This window comes from Psammomys obesus, unplaced genomic scaffold (genome assembly GCF_907164565.1).
Source record: "Psammomys obesus unplaced genomic scaffold, mPsaObe1.curated_primary_1811, whole genome shotgun sequence".
Lineage (NCBI taxonomy): Eukaryota > Metazoa > Chordata > Mammalia > Rodentia > Muridae > Psammomys > Psammomys obesus.
Window position 1 is genome coordinate 2,741,707 of NW_026596091.1, and position 16,376 is coordinate 2,758,082.

General features: G+C 45.6%; 1 protein-coding gene across 1 annotated transcript in view; it reads left to right on the forward strand.

Moving 5' to 3' along the window:
- The first annotated feature begins 2,220 nt into the window (after positions 1–2,220).
- Appl2 (adaptor protein, phosphotyrosine interacting with PH domain and leucine zipper 2) overlaps positions 2,221–16,376 on the forward strand; it is a 45,846-nt gene continuing 31,690 nt past the window's right edge. Inside the window, exons 1-2 of the mRNA XM_055627812.1 lie at positions 2,221–2,349; positions 9,508–9,606. Of these exons, the coding sequence (XP_055483787.1) occupies positions 2,296–2,349; positions 9,508–9,606 (153 nt within the window). The 5' untranslated portion in view covers positions 2,221–2,295. The remainder of the gene's footprint in view (positions 2,350–9,507; positions 9,607–16,376) is intronic.

Consider the following 16,376-nt stretch of genomic DNA (forward strand, 5'->3'; position numbering starts at 1 on the left):
TAGGCCTTGAAGCAGGCAGTTCTGGACATGAGAGGTTTGGGAGAGCATGAGAGAAATGTAATTGAACAGTATCTGGGAGGAGTAAGGAAAAAAGAAGAGCACGGCGTGGGCACCATCTAACCTCAAGAGAAGAATGAATACACCTGTGCCTAGCAACATTTCCACTTGACCAAATATTTGAATCTTTTTCCATTTATATGCAAGAGATGCAGTTTTAAATAACTTTTATAGCAGCGATACAATGGTATCTGTGTACTCTAAGCTTTTGTGTCCCCTGCGCTCTTACTTTCCTTCCTGATGACCAACTTGCAGGTGGGCCCAGGTCAGTGCTTCCTCCACCTAGAGAAAAAGCTCTGAGACCAGTGGGTTCCTTCCTTCAAATTTGAGAGCAAAGTTTTTTTTTTTTTTTTTCCTGCCTGCCTCTGACTAGGCCCAGTTGAGGGGCTGACCTCTAGGCCTTACTGCCCCTCCCAGAAGCGCACCTCCATCCTAGCCTGACTCTATGGAGTATCAGTTCTGTGAAGGAACAGAAGAGTGTAAATATTTATGATTTTTATACCTGTGTGGGGCTGAGGCGGTGCGGCAGTTGTTTTTTGTTTTGTTTTTCTTTTTTCTTTTATGGTGACAGATGTTTATTTTGGTAACAACTACAGGCTCAGTATTGTCCTGGGGCCAGCCCTGGCCACATTCATCCCATCCCAGAAGACGTATTGGGGGAGTTTTCACTAAAGCAGTTTTATAACCTGTGCCTTTCTAAGCCCTTCATTTAGAGCCGTAGAGGTGTGGGCCAGGCTGGGCCTGGACTCAGTAAATGCCTGTGTCTTGAAAAAGGGGTGAGGGAGGGAAGAAAGAGGGGAAAACATGGTATGTGGGGGCCCGTTATTCTAGACAGAAAGCATAAATAGCTCAGGCTAGAACCAAAGGAATAATGACATTAGAGTTTGCTTTCAGCAGTGTTTGAAATACAGATTACTGAATTGGGTGTTATATGTATCTTAGTTACCTTTACAGTAGTATATATAATACCCTGACAAAAGCAATTTAAGGGAGAACAGGTTTCTTTTGGTTCACAGTTTTAGGGTACAGTCCATCACAGCAGTTAGTTGCTGGAGGTAAGAACTTGGAAGGGGCTGGCTGCATTGCATCTATGGGCAGGAAGCAGGAAGTAATAGTGATGTAAATATCACAGATACACACACAAACACACACACACACACACACACTCGTGTAACGTCTGTGCTTTGAGCTGTTTTGAGTGTAGGCTGTCCTGTTATTTTAAAAAGCAGCCAAAGGCTGGAGAGACGGCCCAATTGTTACTGGCACTTACCTCCAAGCCCGAGACCTGAGTTTAACCTGTGGTTGGAAGAAGAGTCTCACAAATTGTCTTCTAAACTACACACACTAAATAGAATAAATTGTTTTATTTTATTTGAAATTGTGTGTGTGCCCATGTGTGCGTGCCCCTGCAGGAAACACTTGCCTGAGAGCCGCCTGCCAGGTGCTGAGAATCAAACTCAGCTCTTCTGCAATAATTGTTGAGCCATCTCTTTTGCTCTACTCGACCCCCACCTCCGCCCCAAATTAAAAAATAAAATGAAGAAGACACCAAGGCTTGGGATGTGGCTACGTTGGTAGAGGGTTTGTCTAGGACGACCGAAACCTCGGGTTCGATCCCCAGCACCGCACATAAATCAGGTTTGGTGGTGCCCATCACTCTGGGAAGGTGGAGGCAGGAGAATCATCCTCAGCTTCGAACAGTGAGTTCGAGGACTACCAGGCATGCAGGAGTACCTGACCAAAAAGGAACTAACTAACTAACTAACTAACTAACTAACTAACTAATTAACTAACAAGAGAAAGAGAGAACAGCGGCAAAATCTGTTTACTCTTATCACTTCCCACATAGAAAAAGCAATCTGCAGAACCGCAAGAAGATAAAAGCTTGTCTTCCCAGCGTGAGTCCCGCCAAGGGTACAGGACAGGAAGGCCGGAACTTCACAGCGCGGCTCCACTGGCGGGAGGGCCCGAGGCGGCCGGTCCGACGAGAGCGCGGTGGCCACACTTCCGGTGTCCTGTCTGGTCATGGCTACATTTTCGATGTCCGTCTCGCCACACTTCCTGTTGATCCCGGCGGCGGGGGCCGGGCCGCGGGGCGGGCCGAAGCCCTGGGCGGCGGGGGCCGGGCCGAGGGGCGGGCCGAGGCCACTGGGCAGGCGCGGGCTCGGACCTAATGCGCCAGTGCCCGGAGCGCCGAGTGTCCTCGACTCCAGGTCCCGCGCCCCTCGCAGCCGCGCCATGCCCGCCGTGGACAAGCTCCTGCTGGAGGAGGCGCTGCAGGACAGCCCCCAGGTACCGACGGCGAGGACGGAGGGGCCGCGGTGCCCGGTTACCGGGGAGGTCGGGGTAATCCCTGTCCCTTCGTAGTTGCTCCCTCGCAGGGAGGTACAAGTCAGTAAGTTTTCAAATAGTGTGCTGTGCAGACTACGTCAGTACAGTTCACACAGACACTGCTGGTACTAAGGATTCCACGAGACCGAATGAATGCGGGGCCAGAATGGGAAGCAGAGAAAAACTGGCTCCAGCTCCCAACCGACCCAGGCCTCCCTTTGGCACTTTTTCCATTGGTGAAGAGAAAATTGCCACATTTACCCTATTTGTGCCGCGGGGTGGAGGGGGGCGGGGAGAGCTTCATTAGCATCATGGAGATGTGAATCAAGTCGTTGAGCTTGGGAGTGAAAACTGTTCGGCAGATCGTGCAGAATGACAGTGGTTCAGAACTCGGCACGCCTTTCTCCAGGGACCACTGTTCTCTTAACGTTCCTCGCACTCCCTTTCTAGCTTTTCTGGTATAGCATCCCAGGCTCATTTTAATAAACACCTTTATCTTCTAATGTCTCTGTCCCGAAACCTTAGAAAGGAGTAAGCTGCTTCTTCACAGTTTCTCCTCTTCTTTTGGGTTCCTTCCTCCCCCCTCCCACCACTCCAGTGAACGGGACCTCGGGAGGGAACTTTGTTGGTCTTCCCTACATTTCCGAACCTCTCAGAGTAAATCAAAAGGTCTGTGTGCACCTTTGTCTTCTCAGGTCTTTGTGATTGTCCTCGTTTAGACAAGTATGGGTGTGTAAGTAAGCTGTGAGTATTATTATTTCCATTACTTGTTATTTTGATACAAGGGCTTACTGTGTAGACATAGCTGGCCTGAAATCCATCTTGAGTGCTGCTGTTACCGGCATGTGCTGTCATGCCATCCTATTTTTTTTTTTTATTGTTTCAATTTTTTTTAATAAATTGGTTTCTGTTGTACTAACTTTTCAAAGGCCTCTTTATGCAGCTCTGAATGTCAACCCTGTGCTGGAAAGCATTTCAACTGTCCTCCCCTGTCGGGATCTGAACATAAGTGTGTTAACCATCTGAACATGGTTATGAATAGGGATTTCCATTTGCTTTATGTTTGGGGATCCTGAAGGTCAGAGATATATTGTTTTCCTCGCCGGTTTTATAAAGGCTGAGCCAGGCTATTTGCACAGTCATAACGTGTAGAGTTTTCGGGTCTCCAATGAGTGTGTACTGTTCCTGAATGGCTAAGCTTTGAGAGACACTGACAATGAGTCTGGAGACCTAGGTTGCAATTCTGGCTTTAATAGCTTAATTTTCTCATCTGTAAAAACTCCACAGAAAACAAGGAACATGGAGCAGATGGCCTTGAAAGTGAAGGAACAGTTTAAAAGTATATCCCATTTATATGATTTACAACTTTGAGCTTGTATGTGAAAAAAAAATGTTTAGAGTCATTGTTATTCCTATCTGACATTCTTTTTTAATTTCTTTAAACTTTTTTTCTCTAGTAAAGGTTTATTATTAGTTGGCGTTCCTGCAAAGTTGTAAAGCCCTTTATTTAACTCAGTCATTTCTTTTGTTGCCTTTCTTGAAAGGAATATTTTAAAATGCTTTTTATTCTTTAATAATTTCATATACACAGTGTGTCTTTATATCGCTTCCCCATCCCCTCTCTCCAGACACTACCCCCAACATGTTCCCCCATCCATTTTCCTGTTTTCCCCCCACCCCCCATAACACACAAAATCTAATTAGTGCTTTCTTCATATGCATGGGTGTGAGGCCACCCAGTGGAGTCAGGACAACCTCCCAGCAGCCACACCCCCAAAGAAAACTGGCTCTCCCTTCTCAGGAGCCACCAACAGCAGTAGCTTCTCAGCTAAGGGCAAGGCCTCTGGTGCCTCCATTCCAGGCTGGAATGTAGAGTGGCATTCTCTTGTATAGGTGACCATGTTGCTGTGAATTCATGGGAGGAAGGGCCATGTTGTGTCCAGAAGACCGCATTCCACAACACCTCATTCTTTCTTCCCCCTCTTCTGTGACATTTCCTAACCCTTGATATGGATGGGTGTGCTTATGTGGAGGTCAGAGGCCAGTTTGTGGGAGTCAGTTCTCTCCTTCCACCATGTGTGTTCTAAGGATTAACTGCAGCTCATCAGACTTGGTGACAGGTGCCTTTACCCACTGAGCCGCATGTAGGAAATTTGTCATTGCTGTTGAGACCGTGTGGCTGCTGTGTGGGACAGAAGCTAGCGTTAGGAGTCTCTCATAGTCCTGAGAGCATGGCTGTCACTATTCTCTATATAGCATGTGCCCAATTGCAACTTTACTCCTAGGAGATCCAGAAGTGTACAACTGGATGGATTTTAAATAGTTTATTTTATATGAAAGAATTAAACAAAATATAGAAGCAAATGATCGTCCAAACTTTTGGCTTCTCTGGGCTACCTTATCATCTCCAAAATTCACACTGGAGAACCATACAATCAAGTTACAAAGAAATTGCAAAAAAAAAAAAATCTGTGTGTTTTAAGAACAGTTATGATTTTGCATGGAGTTGCATTTGTGCCTCTCTTGGGTTATGGGTTGGACATACCTGGTCTGAATCCTGCATGGTATGGTATGTGCTAGGCACTGTTCTAAGTGCATTTTATTCACGAGCTCACTCTTTTCCAGCAGTCTTTAGAGACAGGTGTTCTAGGAAGATGGCGGAGGGGCAGTACCATAAAGAAATCAGGCAACAGGAAGAAAGGGTTTTGCTTTTGTGGTGCATGGTTTTGAAGCCAAGCCTTACCATGCTAGTTAGGCACTTGCTCTCCCACTGAGCTGCCTCCTCAGCCTTGGGGTACTGTTTAAGGAAGCCTTTTACCTAGCACCTGCCTTTCCAGGGCCCTAAATATCGATTTACAAGGAGGGAACAAAGATACCAAGAACCCATGAGCTATTTGTTTCTTCTTGTTGGTGGAGGAAGAGTTATGAGGATTGCTTGAGTAATGTGGTTACCCAGGACTTATTAAATGAACACAAAAGCTTTTGTATTTGAACTTGAGTGCCCCAAGAAGTGCTGAATAGAAGTTGACCAGCCTTAGATACAACTATTCATTTCCTCTTCTTCAGCGTGTAGGGTTGCACATTGTATTGCAAAACTAGTACATGTGCACATATTCTTTCTGTTGATCACTGGTACATGAAAAATTTAGAGGGCGAGAAAATGTGTCCTGTTGCTGTTTGTGAGCCTCTGCCTTGCTGGCCAGGCTCTGTGTGCTGCTGGAAACGTGACCATAGGCTAGATAGGCATACCTGTCCTTGAGTGGTTCACAGGCTGTTCCTGGGGCAGATAAGCAGCTGTTCCAGGACAGTGTGAGTCCTGCTGTAATAGATAGGGACAGAGACGCAGCTCTGAGCCCCAGCCGCTCATCCTGCATCCTTCTACAGTGGAGTGATCTTATCCTGCATGCGATACGATTTCCCAGTAAGGTGGGGATGAAGCTCTGCTTTATTTTTTGGCGTCCTGCTTTGTGCTTTGCTTCTTTGGAAGTTGGCATAACGGAAACAGAGAAATGAAAGACTTGGTTCTGAGATCATGCAGTGGCCTAGCTGGGAACAGTCCTCCCCAGCAATCAAGACTTTTTTTTTTATCCCAGTGAGATGCCTTTAAACATGGCAGGTGGTTTTGTGTGGCTTCATTGTGAAGACAGTTCATCCCATAGCTCTGTGTATAACACATTTTTCCATTCAGTAGACTTGGTTCTGTTAAGATGTTTCTCTGCCTACACCAAATTAGGGGGATAAAAATCTTTGTCTAACTTACATTTTAAAGAAACAAGTTATGAGTGCTATTGAATTTGGACACTTACACAGTTGTGTGCTATTGAGAATGTCAGGGCTGTTTGATTAGGTAACACCCATTTGTTTATTCTAAGGTCAAGGAATGCCAAGGAGCCGAGGCCATGCCCACAGAGTGCTTGGTCTTGTTTGTCTGGCTGCAGAGGCTCCTGAGAATGTGGGGTAGTAGAAAAGGATGGAGTCAAATCATGAGCTTGCCACTGTTACCTTGGGCTTTTATTCAGCCTCACTGAGACTGTGTGCATGTGCCTAAAAATAAGAATGAAAACAGCTCCTCTGTTGAGCTGCTCTGAGGAATGAGAAGCACATGTGAGGTGTGCGTGTGCCTGTGTGCCACAGATTGCTGTTACTAACTTTGCAAACGGACACAGCACAGCAGTGTGGGGCCTTTCTGTCAGACTTTGAGCAGCTGGCATGCCTTTCCTGACCCTCATTCATTCTGTATATGTCAGCGCACTCCTGCCTGTATGTTTGAGTGGAGTGGGTGCTGATGACTTGTAGCAAAGCGGTCCCTCAGAAGCTGGGCATTCCTTGTCTGGGCTGATCAGTGTCCACTTAAATCCAGTGTCCAGAAATCAAAACAAGGCAAGATACTGTGATGACATTCTCCAACAGTTACTGGATTTGAGAGATAGAAAGTAGGATAATCAAAGGGAATCCAGCTCTGGTCTACCCATGTCTTGGGTTGGCACTGTGGACCACACTGATGAGAGTTTTGACACTGGTGAATGCACAGTCCTTGCAATGGACGTGGATTTATATCTCAGCCTCCCTGCTTCCCTGCCCTGGGGCCTTTAATTGTCTGTGACACAGCCTAGAATAAGCTAATTGTCTTTATCAGGTTGGTCTTGGGGCACTGTCTTAACCTTTAACTGGTGTAGAAGGGTCCAGCACATTGTGGGGCGGGCACCCGTCTCTGGGCAGGTGGTCCTTAGCAGTATAGGGGAGCTAGCTAAGCATGAGCCTGAGGGTGAACAGTGAGAATTTCTCCATGGTTTCTGCTTGATCTCCTGCCCTGACTCCCCTCAGTGTGGCCTGTAGCATATAAGCAGCAGAAAGGAAGCTACTTGAGCCCCAGCTTCATCCTCTATAAAGTGAGGTTAATGTAACCATGGTATCTGATTATAAAGTTGTTTCATTAGATAAAGTGACAAGTGCCTCGTGCCTGTCAGTGTCTGATATAAGGAATTCCACTGGAGTCCTTCCTGCTATCTTTGTGGAAGACAGATGTGCAAGCCTTCTCTTTTAATTATGCCTCATCTTTATTTTATTTCTTAAAGTATTAAGAGGATTAAAAAAAAAAAAAACAACAAAAAAACAGGATTCAGCTAAATGAGCAAATACTATTTTTCCAAAAGAAAATACCTGCAATCTACTTGTATACTTCTGTTCCCAGGCATGCTAGTTGCAATAAGAAAGGTCTTTGAATCTTTGTGGACTTTGGTAGGACCGTACAACATTGAGTACCAGGAACACACAGCTGGATGACTGTACTGTTAGATGGCACTCCTTAGATAAGCACATGGCTGTAGAGTTAAGATGGAGCACCTGATTAAACACTGAGCACCAGATCTGAGCACCAGAGAGCATGGTCTCCATAAGAAATGTCATCTCCCGCCTCACAGCTCCCTTGACACACCCCACAGGCTCGGCCCCTGCTGGTCTTGGAGCCACTTTCCTCAGCAGTAACTCTCAGTCCTGTGGATGGTGTTTCAGCACATGCTGGCTAAGAGCAGGGAGGCAAATGCTCTTGAATACCAAACACAGGTCACCCAGTTTAACAATCAAAAAATCACACTTTCAAGAGAGGCCATAAAGAATTTAAAATTGCCATTTTTATATACTGATTGTCACTCATTAATGGATTATGATGTCTAGTGGGTCATAGCTGTGATGTTTATTTACAGAAGACAAGGGATGGGAAAAAAAATCAGTGTGCACATTCTATTTAGCAGTGTGTCATTTGGTGCAGTCTGCATCTTGGTGTAGGTGCATTTCCTACTTTGGATTTGAATTTTATGAAGCTTGAGGCAACTCATCTGGGAGTCCGCACTGTGTGAGCATTTGTCCTCACACAGAACTGTGTAAAAAGCTAGCTTATGTTTCACGGTTCATTGCTGGTGATTCTTTCATTAACAGAGCATTTAAGCACCTACTTTTGGCCTGGAAGACCCAGGGCAGAGAAGTGAAGCCTGCAGTTTGTAGATCACAGCCAAGGGTGGACCTAGGGGTGAGAAGGGAAGGTCCCTATGCCCAGCTTCCTACTCTAGTCCGTGGGGTGTCTGGACTTAGCGGCAGGGAGGGCCCGGGGTGGCAGGGCATTGTGGCAACTATCACTTTCTGATCTTAGTTTAGCTTAGATGGAACTGAAATCCATTTGCAAGAAAATAGTGAGCAGTAACGAATTGTTTGCAGAGCTGCTTGTATGACATCATTAACAGCTGTCCTGAGCCCCCTTTGGTTGTTTACTGAGATCTCATTGTTGCGAATTCATATGTGAGTAGATCTCTATTAAGTGATGCCTTGACCCTTGTTCACACACCACCCGGTATATATAGATTTCGCTAGTGCTTAGGGTGTGCCAAGCACTGTGTATGAAATGGCAGGAACTACCCTTTAGTCAGTGTAGTTGCTCAGCTGTCCTCAAAATGGAAGTCTTCCTGAGAGAAGGGGCCGGCGTAATGGTTGCCATTTGAGTTTAATGCCAGGAACTTCTACCACTGGGCCAGGACATTTGAGATTCCTGACCATGAGTTTAAACGCATGTTCTCCCTCTCCCCCTCCCCCTCCACACTTCTTGCATACAAACACCTGACCACCACCACCATGGAAGCTGACTGTGTGGCATCTTAAGAGGAAACCATGACAGTCTGCAGGATACCCTGGCCACAGACACCCAAGCAGCTGATTGAGGCTCAGCGATGAAGGCAGCTGGGCTAGGTTACGGTGCCTAGTGGACAATGGGGTCAGTGGGGTCATATGTTCCCTGCATGGACTTGAAAGGAGAGGGTGTCCTTTCTGACACCGTTTATTGGGTGGGCCCTGAAGGACTGAAGTCAGCACAGATGACTGTCCTTCAGGGGTGCTGGGGGGGTGGGGCTCAGGTGCTGTGCGCTGAGCTGCAAGCCCTGCCCCATAGAGATGGGCTTTCTCCTCTGGTTCTAAACGGCTGTCATCTGCCTGTTCCCACACTGCTGTGGAGAGGCTGCGAACAGAGCTCACCTGACACTTTCCCTTCCAGGTTCTGGTGGTTCCTGAGCTGTGTTTGTCCCTCCTTCGCAACTGTCAGAGAGCTAAGATTGACCCTTTCTTCTTTGCCTGCAGACTCGCTCCTTGCTGAGTGTTTTTGAGGAAGATGCTGGCACCCTCACAGACTATACCAACCAGCTGCTACAGGCCATGCAGCGTGTCTATGGAGCACAGGTATGCATGCCATCTACCCCTTCTGTTGGAGTTAGAAAAATCTCACTTAAAAGTTTTTGAAACAAAATCATTCAGAGGCTGAGAAGGTGGCTTAGTGAAGATCCGAGTTGGGATCTGGGATCTGGGCATATTATTGTGCTAGTGTCTTCCCAACACTGGAGGAGACAGACAGGCAGAGGGTGTTGGCCAGCCACCCTATGCTAATAAATGGGCCCCAAGTGAGAGACCCTGTCTCAGGTAGGTAGACAGCTTCTAAGGGCAGACACAAGAGACTGGTTTCCACATACATGTTCACATGGGTGTGTGCCTCATACATGAACATGTACAGATTAGAATTGTTTTTTCTTCAGTCTTGTCTCCCTTATTTGAGAAAGAGCTGTAATCTTCCTGTAACTAGAACCAGGAGAGGTTCCACATCAACTGTTTTTTATTTTCTTTTTAATCCAACCCCAGAGAGAAACATTGGAGTCTCCTCTTCCCGTTTGTGATTGCGTAGACTCAGTGTCTCTACACTCTTTGTCTTTCTCCATAATTGGGCAGTCTTGAATATCAGTGTGAGGCGGGGGGCAGGGGCAGGGATAGAAATGACTTTTCAAGGCTTTCCTCTGAAGATGGGGTGGCCTCTTTGTTTTGAGGAACAAATATCTTAGCTTGCAAACCCATGGAAAATAAATTGCTGAGTAGCAAAAGCAAAGCTTTTTACAAACAAGAACTGCCACATACATCAGTTTCTGAGGAAGCTTTGAGTCACTTAAGTACAGAAGTGTTACACATCGAAGGATTCATGACAGTGCATAGTTTTCATTGAGCCTTGATGACTTATATTCATGTGTGCTCATTCCTTTGCTCACTGATGAAATGTGTAACATAAATATCACCTGTAGCACTGTGTGACTCTTGATAATCCTGCAGAATGAGGCCAGCAAGATGGCTCAGAGGGTCCAGGCACCTGCTTCCACACCTGACAGCCTGAGTTCCATCCCCAGAACTTAGTCCATGGTGTTGTGGAGACATGGTAGAAGGACAAAGCCAACTCCTACTGGTTGTTCCCTGACCTCCACACATGTGCCGTGGCATACACATCCACACATAAATGTTCATATGTACACAAAAGAAAATATAAGCATTTTAAATTATAATTGCATGTAGTCATTAGTTTTTATTCACCATGAGAAAAAGCACGTCTTTGCCTTTAGAGAGTTATAGTGAGTTAGGAGTCAGACAATTACTATTGAATACCTCAAGGCCAGGGAGGAGGCTCACCTCACCCAGAAGAGCTGTGCTGGTGTGTAAGTTGGCTTTCTGTTACTGTGACAGATCACCTGAGAAAATCAGCTTACGAGGTGAGCCTGAGCCGGGTTATTTGGTTCAATCTTCCAGTTTCAGTACATGGTCACTTAGTCCTTGGCTTTGTGCCCAGGTGAGGAAGTACATCATGGTGTTGTGGAAAGCATGGCAGGGGAAGCCACATACCTGATGGTGGCCAGAATGTAGACGAGAGCAAGGGTCAGGGTCCATTGTGTCCTTTAAGAGCACATTTCAGGGACCCAACTTTCTTCTACTAGACCCCACTTCTTAAAGGTCCCTCCACCTTCCAGTAATGCCATAAACTGGTAACTAAACCCTGGGCTCATTAGAGACCCAAGCTGTAACAGGTAGGCCTCCAAAAGGAGGGTGATTATGGTAGTTTTAATTTACTTATTTAATGTACCTGTACTGACCTCTGAATGTGTACAGCTCCCGTGTGTCAGTTCAAAAGAGACAGAGCGAGGTTTTCCAGACCTCTGACCTCAGCCACACGTGAGAGCACACAGGAGGAGTCAGAGGCACATGTGTGTGCTTGCAGGCTGTGTGTGGTGGCATGGCCTATATCATTTTCCTTGGCTCTTTGAGACAGGGTCTCATGTGGCCTAGGCTGGCCAGGCACTCAGTGTGTAGCTGATGGCAACCTTCATCCCATGTGTAAGTTGGCTTTCTGTTACTGTGACAAATCACCTGAGAAAGTCAGTGATCCTCCTGCCTCTGCCTCCCAAGTGCTAGGATTACAGACATTTGCACCACATCCGGCTCACAGTTCTCTTTGGAAGCACTAACTCTAAGGGTCTGTGGGAAGTAAGGAAAGGGTATTGCTGAAGTTCAGAGCCAAGTTCAGGGTAGACATAGAAACTTGCAAACTGTGGTGTCAGGCAAAATTACTTGATAATTAGGAAGTGTGTTTGGCTGGGTGTGGTAGGCCTCTGTGAGTTCGAGGCCAGCCTGGTTCAAATGGTGAGTTCCAGGCCAGCTAGAGATATAGAGTGAGACCCTGTCTCAGAAATAACTAGTTTGTTGCAGTGCTGGGAACTGAACCTAGGGCCCCGTGGTGTGCTAGGCGGGTGCTCTATACCTAGCCTTATCCCCAGAGCACACAATTGGGTTAGTGTTCAGAAGAGCTGTGCACATGTGCATGACCATCCGTTTTCATAAGTCCTTCAGAATTTGGGAATATGAGGATGTCCTACATTTTTATTTGGTTACTGATATTGCATGTTTTTGTGTTTTTCTCTGAATATTCCAAACTTGAAAAGACAATTTGACCATGCTTATCCGACCTTCTTGCTTGCTACTTAGTACATTTGAATGTTGTCATTAAATGGTCCTGTTTCCTATTTAATGCTTTCAAACTCCAAGACTTAAGTGGCTTTATGTCTTCCACTCCAAGGACTCTCTGCTCTGCCTTTCTACATCGGTCACAACCATTTCCTGAAGAGTTGAAACACTTCCTTATGCATTTTTTTTTTTCCTGAGCCAGAAAACTACATGGTGCCAAAATTAAGTAGGTCTCGCATTCCAAGCGGCTGGAACCCAGCTTTCAACTCAAAGCACATGACCATCATGTGGGCTGTCCACTGGCCAGCACCCTCCTCCCTTTTGGCTTCTGCTGCAGAGAGAACTGTGGAAATACCCTACAGATAGCTGGCCACCAGCAGCATCCAGATAGAAACAGGAGGGACCTCTGACTTTTCAGGGTTAATGGAAGGGCTGAGGTGTGTTTTGCTTGCTTTGATGTGTGTATATTATAAGTTAGTAATACTGTTCTATGTTTTCATCCTGGCCATCACCCTGTCCCCAGATTTTTGGTTTTATTTCATATTATTCGTTAAATATTTTACACTTAGATACATTGAATTATATCAATAAAATTTTATTTATTTATTTTAACAGGGCATAGTTTTCAACTATTGTATTTTAAAAGGAGTTTTCTGTGGACTGTGAGACACAGGTTTTTGTTTTGTTTTTCAAGATAGGGTTTCATTTGTTTGTTTGTTTGTTTTTGCAAGACAGGGTTTCTTGTGTAGCGCTAGCTGTCCTGGAACTTATTCTGTAGACCAGCCTGGCCTTGAACTCACAACAATCCACCTGCCTCTGCCTCCTGAGTGCTGGGAAGGTGTGTGCCACTACCACCCGGCCACAGAGGTATTCTTGATCAGCTTGCTTGGTGCACTTCTGATTCTGCTCTACTGAGTGTCCTCTGGGCTTAGTTAAGAAAGTGAGATTAAAGCTGATGTTTCAGAATAGAAGCTAGAACTTTTGACTAAGAATTGGGACATGAGTTGCTCTCTGAGGAGAACACAGATTAATTTAGAGAAAGGCTAAGGATCTTTGGGAACATAAAAGAAGGAATCTGAGGTTAATGTTGCCAGTAAATATAACTTTAGGAGTAAAATAAAGCCTGGATATCTAACATACAGAAATGTCTTGTCAAATATTGAATTTATGAACAATGTCCTCTTTATCTTTGCCAATACTAATTATATCATAGAATGTAGGTTATATGCTGGACATCAATAAATGTACATGTTCATACCTCTGTCCTGAAAATAGACAAGGCTTCTAGCTGGCAAAAGCAAAGGTGTTCGATAAAATATTGAAAGGTGCAATCTGCAGATGAGACTCTGTAGATATTTATACTCAGTCCTAATACATTAGTTTGATGATTACCTGATTAGGTAGTTTTTTTATTAAATCATTTCTTATACACTCAGTAGAACAGAATTCTTCTTTGACAGTTAAGTAAGAATTATCTAATTCAGTTACAGGCTGTGTAAATAATCACGTATGTATACATGCAGTGTGATAACACTGAGCTTACAGTTGCTGTATTCATACAAGCACAATGAAGTGACAGCTAAGCTTTTTAAAAAGAAGAAAGAAAGGTAGAGTTCTGAGAGCAGACTCCTTACTCTGTTGGTTTAAGGGGCTTTTAGATTTGGCTTACCCTCTGGAGTGAGCCTGTAAGTTAGTATGGGGGTTGGTATCTCAGTGCAGTGGTCCATGTGCGTTTTGTCTCTGAGCTGGCAGCAGAGCTGTTGCCCATGCTCGGAGTGAAGTGAGCATCCTTGAAGGCTGTTCACCATGGAGGAAGGGGTATTCTTCAATACTGTCAGAGCAGAGGCTGGCTGGTGAGGGTTCCCTGCTGCTGTTCAGACTGCTGGACAAGTAAGTTCAAAATGCCTGAGGGGCCCGAATAAGAGCATGAAGAGCATGTGCAGTTAAGTTGGCACAGATTTGCATTCAATAAATTTGATAAGATACTTGCTTTAAATCTGTGTGTCTGATAAGTATTTCTTTTCTAGTAGGCTTAGAGTTGGTTATTTTTTAATACTGGACTCACTCAGGCTTAGGAGAGAGCTGTTTGGATCATCCTCTTAGCTGTCATGCTGAAATGGGGCCATGTGAGTGATGGATTTGGCTGTGGTCAGGAAGGCTCCTGCTGGCAGGGTTAGTGAAACTGGCAGTTCTTATTACCCACCTGTCTCCTCTAACAGAAGACCAACCTCTCTGGTTGGTGCCTTTGGTCTGGGGCAGTGTTTTAATAAATTAGATAAAGTTTTTAAAATATTTGTGTGTGTGTGGTGTGTGTATGTTGTGTGTGTGGATGTGGGTAGGTAGGGGGATGCTGTATATATACCTATGTGTGGGTGTCCCTGGAGACCAGAAGCAGGTGTTGGATCCCGTGGAGCTGGTTGAAAACAACTGACATGGGTGCTGGGAATCATACTTAGTCTTTTGCATGAGCAGCAAGTGCTTTAGCTGCTGGCCTGTCTCTCCAGCCCTTGATGAGTTTCTCTTCAAAGTGACATCTGTGGTTAAAGCTTGTTTACTTCCCCTCAGCAAAGCAGGTTAATCTAGTCACATCTCTGCAGTTGCTCTTTTTGTTTTGGATTTTGCTTTGTGTTTGTTTGTTTGTTTGTTTGTTTGTTTAAAACAGGGTCTTACCATGCATCCCTGGTCAGCCTGGAACAAAGTTGTGCGCCACCATACCCAATACTGCACCCCAAACAGATCTAAAAACTGTAGACCCTAAAGCCTGTTTTAGATGTGAAACAGTGTAATCTCAAGCTGAGGCAAAGATGAGAGAGAAGTGGAGTAAATTTATTTAAACACTATACAAAGTGCTCAGGCAGGAGAGATAGCTCAGCAGGTACAGATGCTTCCACCAAAGCTGATGACCTCAGTTTAGTCTCCTGAACCCATGTGGCGAAAGGAGAGGCCAGCTCCCAGGGGTTGTCTTTAATTTCCACATGCTTGCACACACACACCAAATAAATGTAAAAGAAAACATTTCCCTTAAATGTAGATAGATGGATAGACAGACAGACAGACAGATAGATGGATGGATGATAATTAAGCTGAACACATTGCATCCCTGTTGGGAGATAATGAGAACAGTAGGCATCCATGTGTGAAGGGAGAAGCCTGTAGGAGGTAGACAGGGTTCTTCTATTCCTTAGACACACAGTGTCACACACCAGGTCTGGCACCTCCTGTGTGTTATCTCATTTAGTTTTCCTAACTAAAGGTTATTATAATATATGGTGAAGAGTCTAGGACTCAGAGTTGTGTAGGTTGCCTCAGATCACACAGCTGATGAATGGCAGAACCAGAAAAGCCAGAAGTCACTCTTGGGTGTGGCACTGTGTTCTAGACACACTGGTCTCCACAAATGATAGCCCCAGCTAAGGTTTTGCCTTTCAGAGGCATTTCCTGTACAAACAGAACATGCCTGGTTTCTGAGCCTGCTAACTTTGTAGTTGTTGGAGGTGGGACCCAGTTTTTTAAGCCATGGTGACTTTCCTCCTTTCATTAGATTTTAATCTGGATTGTTTTAATTAGTACATTTCACAGTCCTGACAAACAGTAAAGCAGGGATATTGGCCTACCCGAGACTGAGACGCAGTTTGCAGCTTCAGGTGTGAGGGGCGGGACTAACACCTGCCTGGTCCGCATGTGTCCACAGTGCTTCATTTGTGCAGCCTCTGAGGCCTTTGTGGTGGCGTGACTTGTCCTCTTAGGTACAGGGCTAACCATTGAGCTTGGACTCAACAGGCCAGAACTCCAGTCCTGTCTACTTTCCGTGGGGCTCTGTGATGTTGGCAAGATAACTCACTGTGTTTGAGTTTCTTCCAGTCGTTGGGTTGTCTGGAGAGTTGAGCCCCAGCAGCCATCTTCTGAGTGGTATAGGAACAGCAACTGCCTCTCCATCTCACCTGCCTTGGGGCCCGTCTAGCACTTGGCACAGAGCCTTGGCCCCTGGCAGCACCTGATCTTCTCCCAGCACCCCACGACCCTCTTCTTCGGGCCCAGGAACAAAGCCTTTCCTAGCCTTCCTTTGACATCCTCCAATAGCTCTTATCTTCTTCATGGAGCTGTTCCCTCTTAAGTTTTTCTGCTCTCCAGAACTGCCCCTCCTCCTCCTTTGGAAGGTGTCCATTTGCCCCTGAGCAGGA